The sequence below is a fragment of the Sciurus vulgaris genome (genome assembly GCF_902686455.1).
Source record: "Sciurus vulgaris genome assembly, chromosome: 3".
NCBI classification, from domain to species: domain Eukaryota; kingdom Metazoa; phylum Chordata; class Mammalia; order Rodentia; family Sciuridae; genus Sciurus; species Sciurus vulgaris.
In genome coordinates, this window is record NC_136463.1 from 45024422 (window position 1) to 45050155 (window position 25734).

General features: G+C 39.3%; 2 protein-coding genes across 6 annotated transcripts in view; one reads left to right on the forward strand and one right to left on the reverse strand.

Annotated features, from left to right (window-relative positions):
- The window catches only part of SPECC1 (sperm antigen with calponin homology and coiled-coil domains 1), a 274574-nt gene that overhangs the window by 59345 nt on the left and 189495 nt on the right, over positions 1-25734 (forward strand). For all 5 annotated transcript variants that reach the window (XM_079131656.1, XM_079131660.1, XM_079131661.1 and 2 more), the window contains exon 3: positions 23731-23866. In XM_079131656.1, the coding sequence (XP_078987782.1) occupies positions 23731-23866 (136 nt within the window). The remainder of the gene's footprint in view (positions 1-23730; positions 23867-25734) is intronic.
- LOC306656480 (microtubule-associated protein RP/EB family member 1-like) lies at positions 18215-20090 on the reverse strand. Its single transcript, XM_079131725.1, has one exon. It carries the CDS (start codon positions 20059-20061, stop codon positions 19267-19269), a length of 795 nt encoding a protein of 264 aa, XP_078987851.1. The 5' UTR covers positions 20062-20090; the 3' UTR covers positions 18215-19266.

The window sequence follows — 25734 nt, forward strand, 5'->3', positions numbered from 1 at the left end:
TGAAAGCCATGCATGAGGCTGTTGATGGTTACTTCTGTGTGTAAAGATGTGTATGTTTGTGTGGGTACAGTGAACTTAAACACATACATATAGACCTGCTTCCTATTCAACCCAGACCCCACAGTGTATTATTCTAATCATTCAGTCTATGAACTCTAATGTCCTGTCTCCCCTTGACTTTTAAATGTTCTTCTGAGGCATCCCATCTTTCTTTTCTATTTCAGTGCTGGAAAAATTAAGCATCTAGATTTCTACCTGCAGATTTAGGTTTCTGCACTTGAACACACCTCAACAATATTCTAACAATTTAGCCTCGAAATTTAGTGCAAGAAGAGTATTAAGACAGAGAACTGGAGATAGAAAGTCTGCTTGCAGAAATCCAGAAATGCCCCTCTTAAAGTGAAGTCACCATCATTAGTCTCCACTGCCTGGCATGCATGAGACCCTGGGTTTGATCATCAGCACCACATAATAAAATAAAGGTACTGTGTACACCTAAAACTTGGCAAAATTGCTCTACTTAACCAACTCCAAAAGGTCCAAACCACTTTCTTCTCATCCAAAATACCATTCCAAGGCAATTTCACTTATGCCCTTTATTGACTCCCTCATCTGTATTTCCTGTTTCTAGAACAGATCTTTGTCCTTCTACCAAGATGTTCCCCTAGCAATTCAATTTAAGGTATCCAAAACTGGACTCATCATATTCCACCAAGATATGGTTGTCCTCCACACATGAGGAATAACGCCATGCCGTAGCCATACAATTTTCCAAGAAGGATTATTAAGGTTATCCTTAGGAGCTGTGTCGCTTTTCCCACCTCCCACATACACACTTAGTCAAGTATACATCCTAATGTCTCTCCTGGAGATTATCCTCTTCATCGCACTTCAGCTAGCCTTGTTCCCAACTCACTGTTTTTCTCTGGGGATTGCAGTATTTTTGTGAGTGCTTTCTGAACCTCTGATCTGGTTTTTTATTACTTTTCGTTGTCATCAGTTCTCCCTCCTGTATGTCACCATTTCTCTTCTCATAGTTTTCCCATGGCTGTCCATCTTCCAAAACCGCCACTTCTCGCGCTTACGGCCCGACCAGCGGGACAGAAGACACGTACTCTTCAGAAGTTCATGAAGCAGCTTCCCCCCCATAGGATTTTAATGGGTCAAAATGGTGAGACGAGACCACCGAAAGTAGAATTAAATACTCACCTTCCATTGTGGCCGAGTTGTGGGAGCAGTGAAAGAACAAAGCAGGAACAAAGAGTTCAGACAGGATCGGGGATGTTGGTGTAAATCATTCTCATTGTACTCGAGCACCTGGAGTACTCAGATTCAACAGGCCGCCCCATCCTGGCTGTTTAGACAACCCAGGGCTCACTGGGTCGCATATGATGAGACATTGGCTTGAGCTTGTTCCAGCACTTCCCACGGACAAGATCCATGAATGATCAAGGGCCTTAATATGTAATGGTGTAGTATCTGCATATAACCTATTCATAACTTCCCCAAAACTCTAACTCATCTCTAGATAATTTGTAATACCCAATACAATGTAAGAAAGTAGATGTTATACTGTACTGTTTAGAGAATAATGACAAGAAAAATGTCTAGGCATGTTCAGTATAGATGCAGATTTTCTTTTTAGAATATTCTTGATCAGAGGTTGACTGAATCTGAGGATAAGAACCTGTGGATCTGGAGGGCTAATATATGATGAACAGATTCTAAGGTTTCCATGTCACTGTAGGGACAAGAGTGTAAGACCAGACCTAAGAGAGGCTAGACCAGCCCAGGACACTTTTTCTGATGCATGTCTCTACTTATCTCTGCCCCTTTATTTCTCTGATGCCCACTGACACCCAACCTCCTCTAGCATGTGTATGAAGCATGGTGGCCAGCATGCCATGACTCCTACAAGAGATGGAACTCTTTTTGCTCATTCCTATTTGTTTTAAAAAACAATGAAAAAAGTCAAATAACAAGCAAAAACCTGGGTCAGATTATTTTTGTTTGATTGTTTTTGTTTTTGTTTTGGCTAGGTATGAGTCAAGTGTTGACCCTGTGCAGCCTTCTGGGGCCCAGGGATCAGAGCTTGGTGTTGGGGCAGCCTCAGTCCTCCCAGAGGTCAACTGTGGTTAGGAAACCAGTCTTTTAGTGTGGGTATGTTTTATGAGGCTTGGGGACCAAGTCAGTCTTCTATAATCATTCTTACAAAATGCTCTAAATATGGTAGCCTTTAGCCACATAGGGTATTGGAGCCCTTGAAATGTGGCTAGTCAAAATTGGGATGTGCTCTATGTGTAAACTACACACCAGGTTTGAAGAGTTAATACCAAAAAATGCAGAATACCTCACTAATATTTATCCATGTGTCATATAACAACATTTCAGTCAATGACACACCCATATATGCTGGCGGTCCCATCAGATTACAGTGGAGTTAAAGAATTCCTACAGCTTAGTGACATCATAGCACAATGCATTACTTGTGTGTTTGTGTGACTATGATGTCAATTGTATAAAAGAATAGCACAAACAATTATGTACAGTACATAAAATTGGATAATGATATTAGACAACTATGGTACTGTTTTATGTATTTATTGTACTATATTTTTAATCATTATTTTGGAGTAAACTCCTACTTACGAAGGAAAAAGTTTACCATAAAACTGCTGTGTGATCTAGCAGCAGCCTCACACATCTTGTGCTTACTATGCCTCTTGATGGCATCCTCTTTTTTTGTACTTGATTTAATCTCATGTTGTTGTTTTTTTTATTTTTTTTAGGGTTTTTTTTATTGTAAACAAATGGGATACATGTTGTTTCTCTGTACGTGAAGTCAAGGCATACCATTTGTGTAATCATAAATTTACATAGGGTAATGTTGTTTGATTCATTCTGTTATTTTTTTCCTTCCCCCCCACCCCTCCTACCCCTCTTCTCCCTCTATACAGCCCTTCCTTCCTCCATTCTTGCCACCCTCCTTAACCCTAACCCTAAACCTAAACCTAACCCTAACCCTAACGCTAACCCCTCCCACCCCCCATTCTATGTCATCATCTGCTTATCAGTGAGATCATTCGTCCTTTAGTTTTTTGAGATTGGCTTATCTCACTTAGCATGATATTCTCCAATTTCATCCATTTGCCTGCAAATGCCATAATTTTATCATTCTTTATGGCGGAGTAATATTCCATTGTATATATATGCCACAGTTTCTTTATCCATTCATCAACTGAAGGGCATCTAGGTTGGTTCCACAATCTGGATATGGTGAATTGAGCAAAATGAACATTTATGTGGCTTTATCTCTGTAGTATGCTGATTTTAAGTCCTTTGGGTATAGGCCAAGGAGTGGGATAGCTGGGTCAAATGGTGGGTCCATTCCAAGCTTTCTGAGGAATCTTCATACTGCTTTCCAGGGTGGCTGCACTAATTTGCAACCCCACCAGCAATGTATGAGTGTACCTTTTTCCCCACATCCTCTCCAACACCTATTGTTGCTTGTGTTCTTGATAATCACCATTCTAATTGGGGTGAGATGGAATCTTAGGGTAGTTTTGATTTGCATTTCTCTTATTACTAGAGATGTTGAACATTTTTTCATATGTTTGTTGATTGCTTGTAGATCTTTTCTGTGAAGTGTCTGTTCATTTCCTTAGCCCATTTGTTTTTTTGGTTTTTTTATTTATTTTAATTAAAAATCATAAATTTACATAGGGCAATGTTGTTTGATTCATTCTGTTATTTTTTTCCCTTCCCCCCCACCCCTCCTACCCCTCTTTTCCCTCTATATAGTCCTTGCTTCCTCCATTCTTATCACCCTCCTTATCCCTAACCCTAAACCTAACCCTAACCCTAACGTTAACCCCTCCTACCCCCCTTATATGTCCTCATCCGCTTATCAGTGAGATCATTCGTCCTTTAATTTTTTGAGATTGGCTTATCTCACTTAGCATGATATTCTCCAATTTCATCCATTTGCCTGCAAATGCCATAATTTTATCATTCTTCATGGCGGAGTAATATTCCATTGTGTATATATATATATATATATATATATATATATATATATATATATATATATATGCGCGCCACAGTTTATCCATTCATCAACTGAAGGACATCTAGGTTGGTTCCACAATCTGGATATGGTGAATTGAGCAAAATGAACATTTATGTGGCTTTATCTCTGTAGTATGCTGATTTTAAGTCCTTTGGGTATAGGCCAAGGAGTGGGATAGCTGGGTCAAATGGTGGTTCCATTCCAAGCTTTCTGAGGAATCTTCATACTGCTTTCCAGAGTGGCTGCACTAATTTGCAGCCCCACCAGCAATGTATGAGTGTACCTTTTTCCCCACATCCTGCCAACACCTATTGTTGCTTGTGTTCTTGATAATCGCCAATCTAATTGGGGTGAGATGAAATATTAGGGTAGTTTTGATTTGCATTTCTCTTATTACTAGAGATGTTGAACATTTTTTCATATGTTTGTTGATTGCTTGTAGATCTTCTGTGAAGAGTCTGTTCATTTCCTTAGCCCATTTGTTGATTGGATTATTTGTATTCTTGGTGTAGAGTTTTTTAAGTTCCTTATAGATTCTGGAAATGAGCGCTCTATCTGAAGTATGAGTGGCAAAGATATTCTCCCACTCTGTAGGCTCTCTCTTCACATTACTGATAGTTTCCATTGCTGAGAGAAAGCTTTCTAGTTTGAATCTATCCCAGTTGTTGATTTTTGCTTTTATTTCTTGTGCTATGGGAGTCCTGTTAAGGAGTCTGATCCTAAGCCAACAAGTTGAAGATTTGGACCTACTTTTTCTTCTATCAGATGCAGGGTCTCTGGTCTGATTCCGAGGTCCTTGATCCATTTAGAGTTGAGTTTTGTGCAGGGTGAGAGATAGGGGTTTAATTTCATTCTGTTGCATATGGTTTTCTAGTTTTCCCAGCACCATTTGTTGAAGAGGCTATCTTTTCTCCATTGCATATTTTTGGCCCCTTTGTCTAGTATGAGAAAATTGTATTTATTTGGGTTTGTGTCCATGTCCTCTATTCTGTACCATTTATTTACCTGTCTGTTTTGGTACCAATACCATGCCGTTTTTGTTACTATTGCTTTGTAGTAGAGTTGAAGATCTGGTATTGCGATACCCCTGCTTTGCTGTTTTTGCTAAGGATTGCTTCACCTATTCTGGGTTTCTTATTCTTGCAGATGAATTTCATGATTGCTTGCTCTATTTCTGTAAGGTACATCATAGGAATTTTAATTGGAATTGCATTGAATCTGTATAGCACTTTAGGTACTATGGCCATTTTGACAATATTAATTCTACCTATCCAAGAACATGGGAGATCTTTCCATCTTCTAAGGTTTTCTTTAATTTCTTTCTAGTGTTCTGTAGTTCTCATTGTAGAGGTCTTTCACCTCTTTTGTGAGATTGATTCCCAACTATTTTATTTTCTTCATTGCTATTGTGAATGGGGTAGTTTTCCTAACTTCTCTTTCTGAAGATTCATCACTTATGTATAAAAATGCATTGGGTTTATGAGCATTGATCTTGTAACCTGCTACTTTACTGATGAGTTCTAAAAGTTTTCTGGTGGAATTTCCAGGTTCCTCTAAATATATAATTGTGTCATCAGTGAACAGGGATAGTTTGAGTTCTTCTTTTCCTATTCGTATCCCTTTAATTTCTTTGGTTTGTCTAATTGCTCTGCCTAGAGTTTCAAGGACAATGTTGAATAGAAGTGGTGAAAGAGGGCATCCCTACCTTGTTCCACTTTTTATGGGGAATGCTTTCAGTTTTTCACCATTTAGAATGATATTGGCCATGGGCTTAGCGTAGATGTCCTTTACAATGTTGAGGAATATTCCCACTATCCCTATTTTTTCTAGTGTTTTGAGCATGAAGGGATGCTGTATTTTATCGAATGCTTTTTCTGCATCTATCAAAATAATCATGTGATTCTTAACTTTAAGTCTGTTGATATGGTGAATGACATTTATTGATTTCCGGATGTTGAACCAACCTTGCATCCCTGGGATAAAACCCACTTGATCGTGGTGCACTATCTTTTTAATATATTTTTGTATGCGATTTGCTAAAATTTTGTTGAGAATTTTTGCGTCAATGTTCATTAAGGATATTGGTCTCAAATTTTCTTTCCTCGAAGTGTCTCTGTCTGGTTTAGGTATCAGGGTGATATTGGCTTCATAGAATGAGTTTGGGAGGGTTCCCTCCTCTTCTATTTTATGGAATACTTTGAGGAGTATTGGAATGAGCTCTTCTTTAAAGGTTTTGTAGAACTCAGCTGAGAACCCATCTGTTCCCAGACTTTTCTTTGTTGGTAGGTTTTTGATGACTTCTTCTATTTCATTGCTTGAAATTGATTTAAGTTGTGTATATCCTCCTCATTCAGTTTAGGCAATTCATATGTCTCTAGAAACCTGTTGATGTCTTCGAGGTTTTCTGTTTTGTTGGAGTATAGATTTTCAAAATAGCTTCTAATTATGTTTTGTATTTCACTTGTGTCTGTTGTGATATTTCCTTGTTCATTCCGAATTTTAGTAATTTGAGTTTTCTCCCTCTTTCTCTTTGTTAGTGTGGCTAAGGGTTTATCAATTTTGTTTATTTTTTTCAAAGAACCAACTATTTATTTTGTTAATTTTTCCGATTGTTACTTTTGTTTCAATTTCGTTGATTTCAGCTCTGATTTTAACTATTTCCTGTCTTCTGCTACTTTTGGTGTTGGTCTGCTCTTCTTTTTCTAGGGCTTTGAGCTGTAGTGTTCAGTCATTTATTCATTGATTTCTTTTGTTGAATGCGCCCCATGAAATAAATCTTCCTCTAAGTACTGCTTTCATAGTGTCCCAGAGATTTTGATATGATGTGTCTTTGTTCTCGTTTACTTCTAAGAATTTTTTAATTTCCCTCCTGATGTCTTCTGTTATCCATTCATCGTATAATAGTGTATTATTTAATCTCCAGGTATTGGAGAAGTTTCTGTTTTTTATTCTGTCATTTATTTCTAATTTCAATCCATTATGATCTGATAGAGTACAAGGTAGTACCTCTATCTTCTTGTATTTGCTAACAGTAGCTTTATGGCATAAAACATGGTCTATTTTAGAGAAGGATCCATGTGCTGCTGAGAAGAAAGTGTATTCGTTCTTTATTGGATGGTATATTCTATATAAGTCGGTTAAGTCTAAATTGTTGATTGTGTTATTGAGATCTATGGTTTCTTTATTCAATTTTTGTTTGGAAGATCTATCCAGCGGTGAGAGAGGTGTGTTAAAATCGCCTAGTATTATTGTGTTGTGGTCTATTTGATTTCTGGAATTGAGAAGGATTTGTTTGACGTACATGGATGAGCCAGTGTTCGGGGCATAGATATTTATGATTGTTATGTCTTGCTGATTTATGCTTCCCTTAAGCAGTATGTAATGTCCTTCTTTATCCCTCTGACTAGTTTTGGCTTGAAGTCCAGATTATTTGAAATGAGGATGGATACTCCAGCTTTTTTGCTGTGTCCGTGTGCATGGTATGTTTTTTCCCATCCTTTCACCTTTAGTCTATGGGTATCTCTTTCTATGAGATGAGTCTCTTGCAGGCAGCATATTGTTGGATTTTTCTTTTTAATCCAATCTGCCAGTCTATGTCTTTTGATTGATGAGTTCAGGCCATTAACATTCAGGGTTATTATTGTGATATGATTTGTATTCCCAGTCATTTGACTCATTTTTGTTTTTTGACATCATTTGGTTTCTCCTTTGTTTGCTGATTTGCATCATTGTTTTTCATCTCTTCCTCATGGAATATTTTGCTGAGAATGTTCTGTAATGCCGGCTTTCTTTTTGTAAATTCCTTTAGCTTTTGTTTATCATGGAAGGATCTTATTTCGTCGTCAAATCTGAAAGTAAGTTTTGCTGGGTATAAGATTCTTGGTTGGCATCCGTTTTCTTTCAGGGCTTGAAAAATGTTGTTCCAGGCCCTTCTAGCTTTTAGGGTCTGGATTGAAAAATCTGCTGATATTCTTATTGGTTTCCCCCAAATGTAATTTGATTCTTTTCTCTCACGGCCTTTAAAAGTCTGTCTTTATTTTGTATGTTAGGTATTTTCATAATAATGTGCCTTGGTGTGGGTCTGTTGTAATTTTGTATATTTGGAGTCCTATAAGCCTCTTGTATCTGGTTTTTCATTTCATTCTTCAGATTTGGGAAATTTTCTGATATGATATCATTGAATAGATTGTTCATTCCTTTGGTTTGTTTCTCTAAGCCTTCCTCAATCCCAATAATTCTTAAATTTGGCCTTTTTATGATATCCCATAATTCTTGTAGATTCTGTTCATGATTTCTTACCATCTCTTCTGTTTGGTCAACTTTGTTTTGAAAATTAAATATTTTGTCTTCAATGTCTGAGGTTCTGTCTTCCAGGTGTTCTATCCTATTGGTTATGCTTTCTATGGAGTTTTTAACTTGGTTTATTGTTTCCTTCATTTCAAGGATTTCTGTTTGTTTTTTTTTTTTTCAGTATCTCTAACTCTTGATTGAAATGATCTCTTGCTTCCCGTATTTGCTCTTTTAACTGTTGATTGGTGTGATCATTTAATGCCTGCATTTGCTCTTTCATCTCCGCCTTCAATGCCTGCATTTGCTTTTTCATCTCTTTGTTTGCTTCCCTGATTATTTTAATTATGTACATTCTGAACTCCCTTTCTGACATTTCTTCTGCTGTGTTGTCATTGGGTTTTATTGATATAGTATCTAGGTTTGTTTGGGACATTTTCTTCCCTTGTTTTCTCATATTGGTCAGATATCAGTGGGACTCTGAGATATTGCAGATTTCCTCTATTGGCTTATAGTGTCCCTGTAGATTTCCAATATATCACCTCCCAGCCTTCAGTAGCCTGAAGTCTTGGAGGAACTTGATAATGCAGTGCTTCCGAAGAACACTGCCCCTAGCCCGCTACTGGTTCCAGGGCTTGGAGCTGGCTCTGTGCGGAAAGGCTCTCACTGGGCAACCTGCTCTGTGAAGCTGGCTGTGGAAGGAGCCTGCCGCTGGAGGGAGCAGGGCTGCTTGGGGAAGTCCCTGGCTGCCCTGCCCTTGTCCCTGAAGCTGCCTGCGGGCCTGGGCCCGCCGCTGGGTCCGGGACTTGGAACTGGCTCTGTGCGGAAAGGTTCTCACTGGGTGGCCTGCTCCAAGAAGCTGTCTGTGGAAGGTGCCTGCCACCAGAGGGAGCAGGGCTGCCTGGGGAAGACTCTAGTTTCCCTGCCCTGCTCTGAGAAGCCGCCCCTGTCCGGGCCTGCCGCCCGGGCCGAGCTTCACCCAGTGGGGGAGACTCACCCCGTGGCTCAATTTTAGTCCGAGTCCCTCAGTGCCTCCCCTTCTTGAATCCTGGGTTCTGCAGAGACAGGAGATGCAGTCACCCTCTAGTCCACCATCTTGGATCTCCCCCCTCTCATGTGGTTTTGTTCATCATGGCCCTAGGAGCAATAGACTACTATATATATGTGTGTGTGTGTGTGTGTGTGTATTATTATAATATAATAATAAATTATATATTTATATACTATATATAGTATATGTGTATGTACTATATGTATAGTATATGTACTATATATAGTATATAAATAGTATATATAATATCTCATATAGCTTAGATGTGTAGTAGGCTACACCATCTGGGTTTGTGGAAGCATACTGTATGATGTTCTCACAATGATGAAATTGCCATAACCTGTCACTGACACATGACTATATTTTACATCAATTCCATGTTTATAATATTTTGCTTAGATTTGGTAAAAGAAAATATATTATTAAAATTCTTTTGTCTGTTTCAGTTTACTTGGTTTTTTTTGGTACTGGTGATTGAATCCAGGAGTGCTTAACCACTGAGCCACATCCCCAGCCTTCTTTTTATATTTTGTTAGACACAGGGTCTCACTGAGTTGCTAAGTGCCTTTCTAAGTTGCTGAAGCTGGCTTTGAACTTGCAATCCTCCTGCCTCAGCCTCCCAAGCCACTTTGATTACAGACATGCGCCACCTTGCCTGGCTTTTGCTCACTTCTTAATTTGGCCACCACACAATAAAAAATTGTTTCTCAAATTTTCATGGACAGTACTGCACTAAACTTTGGTTCTCAAAGTGTGGTCCCTGGACCAACAGATCAGCATTTCTTGGGAACTAGGTAGAAATGCAAATTCTTGGGCCCTGCCCTAGATATAGCAAATGAGAAACATGTGGTTGATGGCGGGTTTAAAGGGAGGTGAAGTCAGCAATCTGCATTTCAACAAACCCTCCCCACAATTCTGATGCCTACTCACATTTGAGGACCACTGTTATCTGCAATCATAACATGTTATCTGCCTCTAAAGACCAGCTTATGTTGTGGCTGATGATTTTAGAACTTTGTGTTTTCCCCTCATCTTTGTGAAATTCAGAGGAATTTCTTAGTATCTTTAATCTGTGGGGTATTTTAATTTTTTCCTTTTGCGAACTTTTATATGCGGTGCTCAGCAGTTTAAATATCAGTGAAACAATTAGCAAAAATACCTATTAAACATATTAAAGCAACACCAAAGCACATACCTTTAAAGGGATTTTCTATAACAAACCAGAAACCTTGGATGGTACTGATGCTATTGTGTGACCAGGAAGCAGAGCCAAAAAATGCAGCCATGAATAGAGAAAGGACACAAATCAGAGACTAAAGGGTTTTCCTAGTTGATGTTGCATCCTAAAAATGTAGAGATAGAATGAGTAGCTTCCAAGGACAGGTAGGATCAGTTTGTAGTCTGTATACTCTACCTCCCAGGAAAGCGTCTACACAGTCTTTCTCATGTGGAAGTCCTCATGGAAAATGCAGGGGAAATAAAGTGCTCCCTTTAAAAGTTCTGCTGGCTAGGAGTGTAGCTCAGTGATAGAGCATGTGCATAGCATGAATGAGGCCCTGGGTCCATTCCTAGCAATACAAAAATAAGCTTTGCCTCTCTGCATACCCTGTGCCATGTGATGAGGAGGTATTACATTGGCCTGTAGCACACCTTAATTTATCCTGATTCCTAAGAAGGATAGTGTGAGATCTATATATGTTGCAGAGTGGCATTTCAGATCCAAGAGGCAGAGTAGTAGGTGTCACTGACCAAAAAAAAAAAAAGACCTCAAAAGTGGACTTCCAAGCTAGAATTGCATGTGTAACTTAAGTAATAATACTTTCAAGAGCAGTTATCATTTGTGGCACAATGAGTCCTCTGCTAAGGTGTTTTATATACTTCATTTCCAATCTCACAATATTTGTATAAAGTATCTAGTATCCCTGGGCTATATTAGTCCATTTTATGTTACTGTAATAAAATACCTGAGGTTCTTGGAACCTTTATAATTCACAGTTCTTGAGATTCAAGGGCATGACATTGGCATCAAGAGGGCATTGGTGAGGGCTTTGTGGTGAATGGCATCACAGTGGTGGGAATAGAAGAGAAAGAGAAACTGAGAGAGAAAGAAAGAATATATGGTGGGACAGAAAGCTAGAGCCGAGAAGGACCAGTAATGACCTCCTACTAGGCCCCACCTCTTAAAGGTCCCACCACCTCTTAACAAGGGACCAAGCTTCCAACACATGAACCCTTGGGGGACACTCAAACTGCATCTGAACCATAGAACTAGCCATGCCCTTATATCATAGGCAGGCACACTGTACATTTTTACTAAATATTGTTATTGAATAGATTTAACATACGAGCCTGAGTTTCAGAGAAGTTAATGATTTGCTTGTTGTTCTACTGTACACTCTGGAATCCCCATCACATTGCTCTAACCTTTTCCTAAAAATATTCCCTTCTTATCCTTGCCTTAATTTGAATTCAGTTTGTATAGGGTAACAATAGTATAAAAATAATAATGATGATTTTCATTTGTGGTTATATAACTGACTTCTGTTGAAAGTATACTATGAGTTAGACACAGTTATTTAAGCACATTGGAAGGCTTTAATCCTCAAAATAACACAATGAGGTAGGTACCATTATTACATCTATTTTGAGGGTAAAGAAACCAAAGCACAGAGAGGTGAAGTTATTTGCCTATAGTCATATAACTGGTGACTGGCAGAGCCAGGATCATACTCAGGTCATCTGCATTTCCAGCCCAGCCCCTTGGCCACTAAACTGTGGGACCATGCTAAAGTGAGGCAGTTTTCCCTCTGACCCTATCAAGTGGATAGGAGGCTCCTGGCTCCTGTTGCTTTTTTAATTTAATTTTATTTTATTTTGTATCAAGGATTGAACCCAAGGGCACTTAACCACTGAGCCATCCCCAGCCCCGCCCCCACTTTTTTTTATTGTATATTTCACTTAGAGATAGGGTCTTGCTGAGTTGCTTAGGGCCTTGCTAGGTTGCTGAAGCTGGCTTTGAACTTGCGATCCTTCTGCCTCCGCCTCCTGAGTGCTGAGATTACAAGTGTGCCCCACTGCCACCAGTTCCCATTGCTTTTTGAAAAAGTTGACCTTTTTGTGGAAAAATGATAGGCTATGGAAACAGAGTCCTGGGTTCAAATTCCAGCTCCATCACACCTATGTAGTCTTGAGCAAGTTATTTAATGTTTTCCAACATATGGCATCATAGAGTTGTGCTGGAATGAGAAGGAATGTTCAAGTGAAGGCCCCACAAGTGCCCACAAGCTGTGCTGAGCCTCCATCACGGGCTCCTTTCCACCTACTTATACTCTTAATTCTATCCCTAAACCTCAACATAGGCTTACCTGCCCTGATCTTCAAAACAAAGACTCTACCTTAACTCAACCTCCCATTAGGTGGATCTGCCCACCTTCTACTTCTCTGCCTCCACTTGTCCCTCACTCACAGAGGTGGCTCTCCAATGCAGATCTAGCTGCATAGCCTGCTGTTTTACATAGGTGTTCCTGGCTTCTGCTTAGTCAGATCCCAATTCTATACCATTGCACCTGGGGCGTTGGGGGAGCTGATAATCCCAGTCCTCTCTCTGCATACTATTGGGACAAGTGACTGTCAACCCTGCCCTCCCATCTTCTCCCTGGCACTTACCTGCTCCCTCCAGAATGCTTTATACTCAGTCAATAGTACATTTTTAGTAAACCCTTATCTGAAGGATAGCGTCTAGGTAGAACAGAAAAGTTCTAGGTCCCCAAAGAAGCAGTCCTGGCCCAGTAACAAGGAGGAAAGAGGAGGGGTGTCTTTGGAGCTCTTTCCTGCCATTCTCTCCCATCTATCCTGCATGCATGTGTAGGGCCACTCCAGGCTACCTAGGATCACAGTGTTCCAGAAGGACCCTCCTTTCTTTCCCCTGCTCACTTCTTCCTGGAATGCAAATCTGGCCTTTATCTAGTTTCAGGATTAGTTGAAAGGCTAACGGATTAAATGAGTTATCTATTTAGTGGTCAAAATCTCCTTAAACATTGACAGTGTTAGCAACAGTTGATTTTATAGATAGCCTCCATATTCCAAAGACCTGCTTGTGTGAGCAGAAGAGAGCAGAGGGAGGGCCAAAAAAGAAGGTTCTCAGGAACTTTCTCTCCGCTGTCTCGAGTTCGTTTAGGTGTGAAATGTTCTTTATCTAGGTATTAAGTTAGTAATGGCATTTTCATATTTATCTATGGTATGAATTTAAAGTGTTTTAGGATTAACAATCAAAATTCAACATGTTTGAAGCAGAGGTTATATTCAACCAGTTAGTGCAGTATTTGACATTTACCACTGGGACTCTTAACATTATAGTTTTTCTGATTTTAAGACAGTTAAAAAGTAGCCACTCTGTGGTAGTATATGGATGGGGTGAATAAGAGTCTTAGTCATGAAGGCACTGATACATTCAATGTATTTAATGAACAAGCTCAGAGAGCATAGGACATTTAATATTTTCCATTATTTGTGCTCTGAGCAAAAGGTTTACATTTAAATAATATATACTAACACTGATCCATAAATTATTTGAGGCTAACATGTATACAATCTAATATAGTGACTAGAACATATGAGGTCAGGAGGATCTTAGGTGATTTAATCCAATTCTTCTATTTTGTGGGTGAGGAAATAGCTTCTATATCATAACTAGCCCAGGAACCCACAGCTTATCAGTCTCCTGGTTTCTAATGAAGCTTTATTTTCAAACTATTGTTTGTTAATAGATGCTTCAATTGCGTCTGGGCTGGAGAAGCATCACTGAAGGGACACTAGTAATACTCAGGGCAGCAAAGCCAGTGGTCTCTGACTGAGTTCCCAATAGCTGCAATATTGATGGTGATGGCAGAGATGATGGTGGTGGTGGTGATGATGATGGTGATGGTGGTGATGATGGAGGTGCTGATGGAGGTGATGGTGATGGTAGTGAGGGTATGAGGGTGGTAATGATGGTCGTGGTGGTGGTGATGTGGTGATGATATGATAAAGGTGATGATGATAATGATGTTTATAATGATGATGATAACAGTGATGTTGGTGAGGGTGATGAAGATAAATAATAATAGCCACTGATACTTGTTGTGTTCTTAATTTAGTGCTTATGCTCTTAATTAAGGGCACAATCCTAGAACTAGGTTTATTATATTCTCTATTTTAGAATTGGGGGCCTATAATACAATTCCTTTGGTTACACAGGTGGGAACAAGTGGAGTAAGATCTGTCCCTAGAGCCTGGTTGTATAGCCCTTACCTCCCCTTAACTGCCTCCCTCCCATGTGATTGCTGGGATGCTGGCATATAGAGATTCCATATTGTGGGTTCCCTTTTACATCCCCCTCCCTTCCTGCCTTGCCCTAAACAAAAATAAACTCCTAATGCTGCATCTTAGAGTTTAGTGCGGAGGGTCTCAGCTCTCCTACCACTAACTCTGCCCTCGAAAGCCTCTAGTCCTGAGCCTGGTTCTGCAGCCACCAGAGCATTTCTCCTGGTCACTGTTACTCCTATAACACCCGTTGCAATGCTTAAGATCACTGTCACTACCTTTATTGCTGGGTCAGATCATCTTACAGCGCCCCAAGGCAAGTCTTCCCACTGATTACCAACTCCTGTTTCCTGGCGCCTCTGCCTGTCATCTCATCAAGACCCCACATCTCCAGGAGCCAACCCCATAAAGAAGAAGGGACAGGGTATCTCAGGGTGTGGTTGGGGTGGGGCTGAAGTGGGTTTACTTCTGCCCCAGTGGAAGTGCTCTAGTTTGTGGAATCCCTGTTCTGATTTGCAGATCGAGCACTTGCTCTCTGGGCCTTTTGCTGGAGGGTTTGATAATTCTGTACTTCAAGTAAGACTTACTGATTTTAACAATGTCAGCCAATTAGAGGAAAAGTAGAACTGAGTGCATACCCCTTGCACTGTTGCTCTGAGAATTTCCTTAACTGCAACAATGTCCACTTTTCGTGTGAAGTGCCCTCTTAGGAATTTTCAAAGTCTAAAATCAGATTTGATTTTCCTTTGGGGACCAGGGATGCACTTGATCATGATTCTTGGCAGGATACTAGTTCATTTATTTTTCTCTATTGGGGAAAAAGCTGCTGACATTATAGACTGTGGCCATTTAATATTGAACACATATACTGGCAATCTGATGGATAGTTTGAGAGGTTGGAAAACTTGAGCAAAGAAACACCTTTTACTCTGAAATGGGAGGTGGGAAGACAATTCTGGAATCCCTGAATAAGGGCCATAATGCAACTTCTGTGACAACTCAGGTGTCATATTTGTCTAGTTGCTAAATAAGAGATTACGCTGTTGTCTAGAAAATGTAATCATATTGACATCTACTAACTGGAAGTCATCCTTTTAATATTATTTGTTTTTTAAATTAATAATTTGTTTTAAAATCTTGACCAGGGTTGTTTGGCTAATATTAAGACTTTAAATAATGTCCCCCCACCTTTTTGTGTGTGTTACCAAAGATTGAACCCCAAGGGTATTTTATCACTAAGCCACATCCCCAGACCTTTTTATTTTTTTATTTTGAGACACAGTCTTTTTTAAAAAAAAATTTGTTTTGTAGTTTTAGATGGACAAATGCCTTTATTTATTTGTTTATTTTTATGTAGCGCTAAGGATCAAACCTAGTGCCTCATGCATGCTAGGCAAGTGCTCTGCCACTGAGCTATAGCCCCAGCCTAAGAGACACAGTCTTAATAAGTTGCTAAAGCTAGTATTGAACTTGCAACCCTCTTGTTTCAGCCTCCCAAGTTGTGGGGATTACAGGCAAGGTTCCCATTTTTGTGGGGGGTGGGGAGTACTGGGGATGGAACTCAGGGGCACTCGACTACTAAACCACATCCCCAGCCCTATTTTGTATTTTATTTAGAGACAAGGTCTCACTGAGTTGCTTAGCACCTCACTTTTCCTGAAGCTGGCTTTGAACTCTTGATCTTCCTGCCTCAGACTCCCAAGCTACTGGGATTACAGGCGTGCACCAACGCACCCAGCAAAGTCCTCTTTTTAAAATGAGCACGTGTTTATTGTTTAATGAGTATAGTTTCAGTTTGAGAGGGTGATGGCCATACAACATTGTGAATATATTTAATGCCACTGAAATTTCACTTAAAATGACTAAAATAGTAACTTTTATGTTAGGCTCATTTTGCCAAAATACATTTGTTTTAAATTAAAGCAAAAGTAGGTTAATATTTGTAGGAATGGAATCAGGACTTTGCCTCAAATTGCAACCACCCCCACCCCACACCCCCAATTTACTCTCTTACTCTCTCTCTCTCTCTCTCTCTCTCTCTTTTTCCAGTGCTGGTAATGGAATTCAGGGCCTTGGGCATGCTGTGCAAGTGCTCTACCACTGAACTAGATCCCCAGCTCCCTTTTTCTTTTCTTTTTTTTTTTTTAATAATTTTTAAGGTCACTTTTTTTTTTAAATTTATTTTTATTGTAAACAAATGGGATACATGTTGTTTCTGTTTGTACATGGAGTAACAGCACACCATTTGCATATTCATACATTTACATAGAGTAATGATGTTTGATTTATTCCATTATTTTATTCCTTCCCCCCACCCCTCCCACATCTCTTTTCCCTCTGTACAGTCCCTCCTTCCTCCATTCTTGCCCCCCTCCTACCCACCATTATGTGTCATCATCCGCTTATCAGTGAGATCATTTGCCTTTTGGATTTTTGAGATTGGCTTATCTCACTTAACATGATATTCTCCAATTTCATCCATTTGCCTGAAAATGCCATAATTTTATTATTCTTTATAGCTGAGTAATATTCCATTGTATATATATACCACAGTTTCTTTATCCATTCATCAATTGAAGGGCATCTAGGTTGGTTCCATAGTCTGGCTATTGTGAATTGAGCAGCTATGAACATTGATGTGGCTGTATCTCTGTAATATGCTGATTTTTAAGTCCTTTGGGTATAGGCCGAGGAGTGGGATAGCTGGGTCAAATGGTAGGTCCATTCCAAGTTTTCTAAGGAATCTCCACACTGCTTTCCAGAGTGGCTGCACTAATTTGCAGCCCCACCAGCAATGTATGAGTGTACCTTTTTCCCCACATCCTCTCCAACACCTATTGTTGCTTGTATTCTTTTTTTTTTTTTTTCTCTTGAAATACAGAATTTTATTTAGAAACTGTTTAAAAGTAGAAAAAAACCCTGTCAAGAAAGACCAGGTGGAAAATGGGTTCCCGACAAAATGGAATTTTAGGGCAACAAAAGTCTAAAAGGCCACAAAAGAGAAATAGCACCACTGTCATTTGAACAATGGCTAGTTACTTGCATTTTTTGGCATTGTTAATCAATGAATCTGGGTTTTCCTCTGAATTCCACACAGAGCATGCACTACACAGCAATTTTATCATAAAATACCTGTTTTCTACACACATTTTAGGACAAGCTACCACCATAAACAAATCAATACAAACACATCAGGGGGTTGAACAATCTTAGTAGTGGGTAACATACATTTTGCAGAATTCTGCCAAACAAGGGGACTGAATAGGCCATGGGCAAAGCAAATGAGGGAGAGTTAAGGAATGAAATATTTTAAATATTAATAATTAATTCAGACATGGTACTGTATTTTCTGCAAAAGAAATTAACATTTAGTAACACACTAGTGAATTTTATCTCCAAAGAGATTAGTGCACTGGCAAAGTATTCAGATAACAGTGGAGAGCTGTAGACAGCAGATACCGAAAACACCCCAGCCTTGTAGATCCCAAGATAATGATGGCCTTCACTGATCACTCCCTTTACTCCTTTTACTAGAGGTCCAGCAAGAGCTTGCAGCATGATCACCTGCCTGCTGTACTTCCAATGCTAAGCAGCAAACTTAAGGAGCCAAAGAGGAGTTCCCAGTGGGCAAGGGGAGCAGAGAAGAGAAACATGTTAAATGTAAACTTAAGATAGTAAAACAGGACACAAACCCACCCAAATCCCAGAGATGTGGGCAATTCTCCAAAAGTAGTTATTAGATTAAAAAAAGGGACACACCTCATTTTTCAAAAACTCAACACACAGAAATTTCAGGAATAAATGGAAAAATCATTAGAGAAACACTCAATGAAATGCTCTTCACCTCAAACATCTCGGGGCTGAAACACCTTCTGTTCATCCAGGCAACCAAGCTATTTGTTTTTAGCGGGGATGTAATTGGCCAATGACACCAAATGGCTTTACAGAGCAATTTCTTAAACTTTGCTTTTGGGACAAAGCCTAGGCCTGTGGGGATTTAAGCAACCCTTCAAGGCCTGTGACAGCAGTTTCCAAAGGTTCTGAGGTCTGGTCCTTCCTTCCCAGATACAATGTCAGACACATAAAATCTCCTCTCATGTTACATTTTATATTTTGAAATATGGAAGCATATTTTAAATACTCTTAAGGCATTCATTTATTAAAAAGTTCTCTGCCAAGATTTCACATTAGCTTAAAACTCAATTCAGTCTTTACTGAAGTCGCCACCTCAGTGTATTACATAAAAATACCTTCTCCAGCAATCAGTGTGACCAGCAGCCACATGGAAGCCCCATGATCAGCCTCTTTGTTCCCCAGGTGAACGAACTAGATGTTAATACTGCTCTGCTACAAGGTAAAAGCTCCTAACTCAAATTTATTGGTAAAGGAGTGAAACTTCTGCAAAGTGCACTTTTTTAAAAAGAGGTACTTTTTGCTAATGAAAAGAAACCAGTGAATCCTCTAAGAATAATAAAAAGGAGTAGTTTACAGTTAAGCACATGATTTGGAGTGAAGAATTCGGATGTTGCTCTGCTGGTCCAGGCTGTTAATACTCTTCTTATTCCTCCTGTGGGCCCCCTTCATCAGGTATCACAAAGCCTTCGTCTGTGGCATAGAGAATGTCTACAATCCTCTGCAATACAGGATCGTTTTCCCCCTCATTCTCCTGGCAAATCAATTCAATGTTCCGTAGCTTTCCAAAGTAGAAATCTCTCTCCTTCTCCAAGTCTTCAACAGTAAGTTTCAACACGTTGACCTGCTGCATCAACTCAGCTGCTTCATTGTCCCTGTTGCCCACGCCAGGGTTCTTTCGCACCACCCCAGGTCCAGCCTTAGGAGCTGCAGGAGTTCTCTGTGTTGAGATGGGTCTCTGTGGAGCTGCACTGCTCGAGCTGAGAGGTTTCTTCGGTTTATTCAGAGCTGGAGCAACAAGGGAGGGAGCAACTGCAGTTTCTTGTCCTTGTCTGGCAGCTACAGGGTCATAGTCTTTTCCATCATAGTTTGCATCAAAAAACTTCTTGAACCACTGCACGAATTCAAAATTATCCTGAAATTTTCCTTTTACTAATTTATCCACAGGAATTATTTTGTCAACTCCCATCCTCTTAAAACCTGCTTGTAGTATTTTGAAGTTCTGGATATATTCATGTTCTAGTTTAGCTTGAAACTTCACTTTCTTCAAGGCAACAGAGCCGGGGAACAACATGTCCATAAACTGACAATAGGCAGCTCCTGAGCACAACTGTTCGATCTTTGTCAGATTCAACTGGAGAGACTCATTGATCCAGGCCAGCATGTCATGTCGACTTAGGTTATCACTGGTGACTGATGTCGAGTATACGTTCACTGCCATCTTCGGCTCTCGGCGGAACCGCTTCCACTGCCCGCCGCTTGTATTCTTGATAATCACCATTCTAATTGGGGTGAGATGGAATCTTAGTGTAGTTTTGATTTGCATTTCTCTTATTACTAAAGATGGTGAACAATTTTTCATATGTTTGTTGATTGCTTGTAGATCTTCTTCTGTGAAGTGTCTGTTCATTTCCTTAGCCCATTTGTTGATTGGATTATTTGTATTCTTGGTGTAGAGTTTTTTGAGTTCTTTATATATTCTGGAAATTAGCACTCTATCTGAAGTATGAGTGGCAAAGATATTCTCCCACTCTGTAGGCTCTCTCTTTACATTGCTGATAGTTTCCTTTGCTGAGAGAAAGCTATTTAGTTTGAATCTATCCCAGTTATTGATTCTTGCTTTTATTTCTTGTGCTATGGGAGTCCTGTTAAGGAAGTCTGATCCTAAGCCAACAAGTTGAAGATTTGGACCTACTTTTTCTTCTATCAGATGCAGGGTCTCTGGTCTGATTCTGAGGTTCTTGATCCATTGTGAGTTGATTTTTGTGCAGGGTGAGAGATAGGGGTTTAGTTTCATTCTGTTGCATATGGATTTCCAGTTTTCCCAGCACCATTTGTTGAAGAGGCTATCTTTTCTCCATTGCATATTTTTGGCCCCTTTGTCTAGTATGAGAAAATTGTATTTATTTGAGTTTGTGTCCGTGTCCTCTATTCTGTAACATTGATCTACCTGTCTGTTTTGGTGCCAATACCATGCTGTTTTTGTTACTGTTGCTTTGTAGTATAGTTGAAGTTCTGGTATTACGATACCCCCTGTTTCATTCTTCCTGCTAAGGATTGCTTTAGCTATTCTGGGTTTCTTATTCTTCCAGATGAATTTCATGATTGCTTGCTCTATTTCTGTAAGTTATGTCACTGGGATTTTAATTGGAATTGCATTGAATCTGTATAGCACTTTTGGTAGTATGGCCATTTTGACAATATTAATTCTTCCTATCCAAGAACATGGGAGATCTTTCCATCTTCTAAGGTCTTCCTTAATTTCTTTCTTCAATGTTTTGTAGTTTTCATTGTAGAGATCTTTTACCTCTTTGGTTAGATTGATTCCCAAGTATTTTTTTTTTTTTTGAGGCTATTGCAAATGGAGTTGTTTTCCTCATTTCCCTTTCATCTGTTTCGTCACTTGTGTATAAAAATGCTTTAGATTTATGTGTGTTGATTTTATAGCCTGCTATTTTGCTGAATTCATTGGTGAGGTCTAGAAGTTTTCTGGAGGAGGCTTTTGGATCCTTTAAATATAGAATCATGTCATCCGCAAATAGTGACAGCTTAAGTTCCTCTTTTCCTATTGCTATCCCTTTAATTTCTTTAGTCTGCCTAATTGCTCTGGCTGGAGTTTTGAGGACAATGTTGAATAGAAGTGGTGAAAGAGGACATCCCTGTCTTGTCCCCATTTTTAAAGGGAATGGTTTCAGTTTTTCTCCATTAAGAATGATGTTGCACCATTTGACCCAGCTATCCCACTCCTTGGCCTATACCCAAAGGACTTAAAATCAGCATACTACAGAGATACAGCCACATCAATGTTCATAGCTGCTCAATTCACCATAGCCAGATTGTGGAACCAACCTAGATGCCCTTCAGTTGATGAATGGATAAAGAAACTGTGGCATATATATATATACAATGGAATATTACTCCACCATAAAGAATGATAAAATTATGGCATTTGCAGGCAAATGGATGAAATTGGAGAATATCATGCTAAGTGAGATAAGCCAATCTCAAAAAACCAAAGGACGAATGATCTCGCTGATAAGTGGATGAGGACATATAATGGGGGGTAGGAGGGGTTAGCATTAGGGTTAGAGTTAGGTTTAGGGTTAGGGATAAGGAGGGTGGTAAGAATGGAGGAAGGAAGGACTGTATAGAGAGAAAAGAGGGGTGGGAGGAGTGGGGGGAAGGGAAAAAATAACAGAATGAATCAAACAACATTGCCCTATGTAAATTTATGATTACACAAATGGTATGCCTTGACTCCATGTACAAACAGAGAAACAACATGTATCCCATTTGTTTAAATTAAAAAAAAAAGAATGATGTTGGCCATGGGCTTAGCATAAATAGCCTTTACAATGTTCAGATATGTTCCTCCTTTTTCTTTTTTAATGAAGCACAGCATACTACAGTAAGTTCTTCAAAGTACACACATCATGATCTTAGCTATTCAGTTGAGTGGATGTTTACACAAGTCCATAGTCAGGTAACCACCACCCAATGTATATGTGAATATTTTAGCACCTAGAAGGTTCCTTCCCATATGTTTTATATATGTATTGTTTTGTTTGGGACTGTTATAAATAAAGGTGCTATGAACATTTCTTTTGAACTATTCCTCTTGGACACAGAGATAGGAGTGGGACTGCTGAAGCATAAGGTGAAAATATTTAGCTGTAGTAGATACTGCAATTTTACCAGTTTGCCTGCCCACCAGCAAGACCTGATAGTTGCTGCTGAACACACCAACACTTGGTATTGGTATTTTTTTCTGTTTCAAACCATTCTGGAGGCTTGTGGTTATACCTTGAAATTTAAATGATATGAAAATGGAAAATGTTTGTTTTTTTAATTGTGCAAATGTGTGAAGTGTTAACCCTCAGTCAGTCAGTGGCTCCAAAGCCAGTGGAGCAGCCTTTGAGCCCTCAACCAGTGTGGCTTGAACGCATCTTCTGTATGAGATGCTCTACAGAGTGCTTGGTGTTAAGTACTTGGTAGATTCTCCAATTATTTCCTCCTGATGTACTTTAAGCTATTTTAAAAATGTTCTGTGCACCGCTCTATCCTGCCTTTTGTGCTGCTCACAGTTCTTTTTTCAATCAGTGCCATCGTTTGTTTGTTTCTCCACCTGCTTTTTTTTAGTCATTCAGTATCCCCCTTATCTACACATTTCACTTTCCACAATTTCAGTTAGCCATGGTCCAAAAATATTAAATGGAAAATTCCAGAAATAATTAATTTATAAGTTTTGAATCACTTGCCATTCTGGGTAACATGATGAAACCTTTCACCATCTGCCTATGAGGCGAATCATCCTTGTGTACAATATATCCATGCTATATATACTACCCACCCTGTCTTGGTTATCAGATCAACTGTCATGATATCTCAGTGCTTGGGTTCATGGAACCATTATTTTACTTAATAATGGCCCCAAAATGTAAGAGTAATGATGCTGGCAATTCAGATAAGAGGTATAAATTCTCAACTTAATAAGGAAAGAAAAAAGTTGTATGCCAGGGTTTCTAAGATCTATGTTAAGAATGAAACTCAGTATATATGGGGCTGGAAACTCCAGAATTGCCAGTGGTCTTGGAGTGTATTCTCTGCACATCAGGGGAAACAACTGATTTGAAAAGTGACATGATGGCTATACACCATAATGTTATGCTATTCTTTGAAGTGGTTATAGAAGATCATACTCTGACCTGTGAATGACAGGAACAGGTTTGCCTAACTTGGCATTTTTTCACTTCATACAATGATGCTACTCAGAGTATTGTATCTAAACCACTGGGCGCATAGTTCCCTTCAGATGCATTATTGTTTTACAGCACTTCTTACTGAAAACATGTCTTCATCTTCTCTCTTTTCCCTCCAACCTCTCTTGTAGCTCAAGAGGGCCAGTAGTGAGGACATGCTCAACAAACCTGGAAGTACCACCTCATCAGGGGTAGCGCGACTGAAAAAGACTGCAACAGCTGGAGCCATCTCTGAGCTTGCTGAGAGCCGCCTGAGGAGCAGTACAGGTAGGAGGGACCAGGAAGCCATTCATCTTGGCCATGTGAAAGCACACCAGTGATGCATTCATCTCTTCCCTCATCTGATGTTTCTTAATCACTTACCCTGTGCCAGGAACTAATTTAGGCAGTGTCCTTGCCCTAAGGGGAGTTTACATGTATCCATGTGGAGACACATGAGAAACAGAAGGGTAAAGGGAAGTTAAGTGTGATGGTTTGCTGGGTAATCCCCTTGTCACCATGTGTGTGTGAAATCCTCAGGATCCAGGCAGGGTGTTGTAGGTTCTGTGGTCATCTTGGTGCAAAAAGTTTTTGTGAATTCAGATAAGAAAGCTAAGGATTTCTTGGACTTACTCTTATCACATAGCTCTCCATGAATTGTTAAATGGTCTAAGATAGGAAAATAACTGAAATATATCATTATTAATTTATTATAGATGTTGAAAGTTAATACACTTATGAGTTTGTGCTCTTCATAAAACATGTTCCAGACTACCTTGCTGAAGGTATATTTTGATTTATTCAGTTTTCAAAAAAGTTGACTCTCTGAAAGTTATATGTGGATTTTAGATGTAAGGGAAATTGCCTGATGTGTCGGTATAATAGTTTTACTACTTTAAAGACTGATTTCGTATAAACACACACACACACACACACACACACACACACACTTGACTTAAAAAATACAACAAATGACTGGGCATGGTGACACATGCTTTGTAATCCTAGCTGCTTGGGAGGCTGAGGCAGGAGGATTGCAAGTTTGAGGTTAGCCTGGGCAACTTAGTGAGACCCTGTCTCAAAATAATTTTTTTAAAAAATGCTGAGGATGTAGCTTAGTGGCAATGTTCTTGTCTAGCATATATGAGACCCTGAGTTCCATTGTCAGTACTGCCAACAATAATGAAAGTCCAACTGATTTTTCAAGCCAAGCCAGCCTAATACTGATTCCCAAAATTAATAAAGCACCACTAAAAAATGACAGACCAGGGGCTAGGGATATAGCTCAGTTGGTAGAGTGCTTGCCTCGCATGCACAAGGCCCTGGGTTCAATCACCAGCACCAAAAAAAAAAAAAAAAAAAAAAAAAAAAGACAGACCAATTTCACTCTCAAATATGGATCAACAAATGTAAGATCAAAATGTAAGATCAACATCTTTTTTTTTTTTTTTTTTTGATTCACTGTACACAAATGGGGTACAACTATCGTTTCTCTGATGGTACACGAAGTAGAGTTACCATTTGCTTAATCATGCATATATATAGGGTAATGATGTTTGTCTTATTCTATTATCTTTCCTTCTCCTGTACCCTCCCCAAGATTAACATCTTGATGTTCAGAAAGCTTCCTGGAAAAAGTTCTCAGTAGTTCTTTCAATAACCAAGTGAGGCTTCTCAAACTATTTAGGAGAGTTGCAAGTCATTAGTAAAGAACGTAAACTCAGAGATCATTAGGGGAACATTCAGACCTTAGAGAGCATATTATATATTCCATTGTGCCTATTTTGTCCAATAATTAAAAACCAGACATCCCAATATGTCCTTAAACAGCATTTCTTTTTAAAATATTTTTTATTTGTTCTTTTTAGATATATGTGACAATAGAGTATAATTTGACATATTATAAATACAAGGAGTATAACTTATTCTAATTAGAATACCATTCTTATAATTGAACATGAAATGGAGTTTTACTGGTGATGTATTCATATATGAACATAGGAAAGTTATACTCGATTATTTCCACTCTCTTTCCTATTCCTATCCCCACTCCCTTCCCTTCATTCCCCTTTGTCTAATCCATTAAAGTTCTATCCCCTCTGCCCTGTTGTGTGTTAGTATCCTCATATCAGAGAGAACATTTGACCTTTGGTTTT

Excerpts from the sequence above, each read along its gene's own strand:
- LOC306656480 (XM_079131725.1), bottom strand. The coding sequence starts at position 20,061 with ATGGCAGTGAACGTATACTCGACATCAGTCACCAGTGATAACCTAAGT.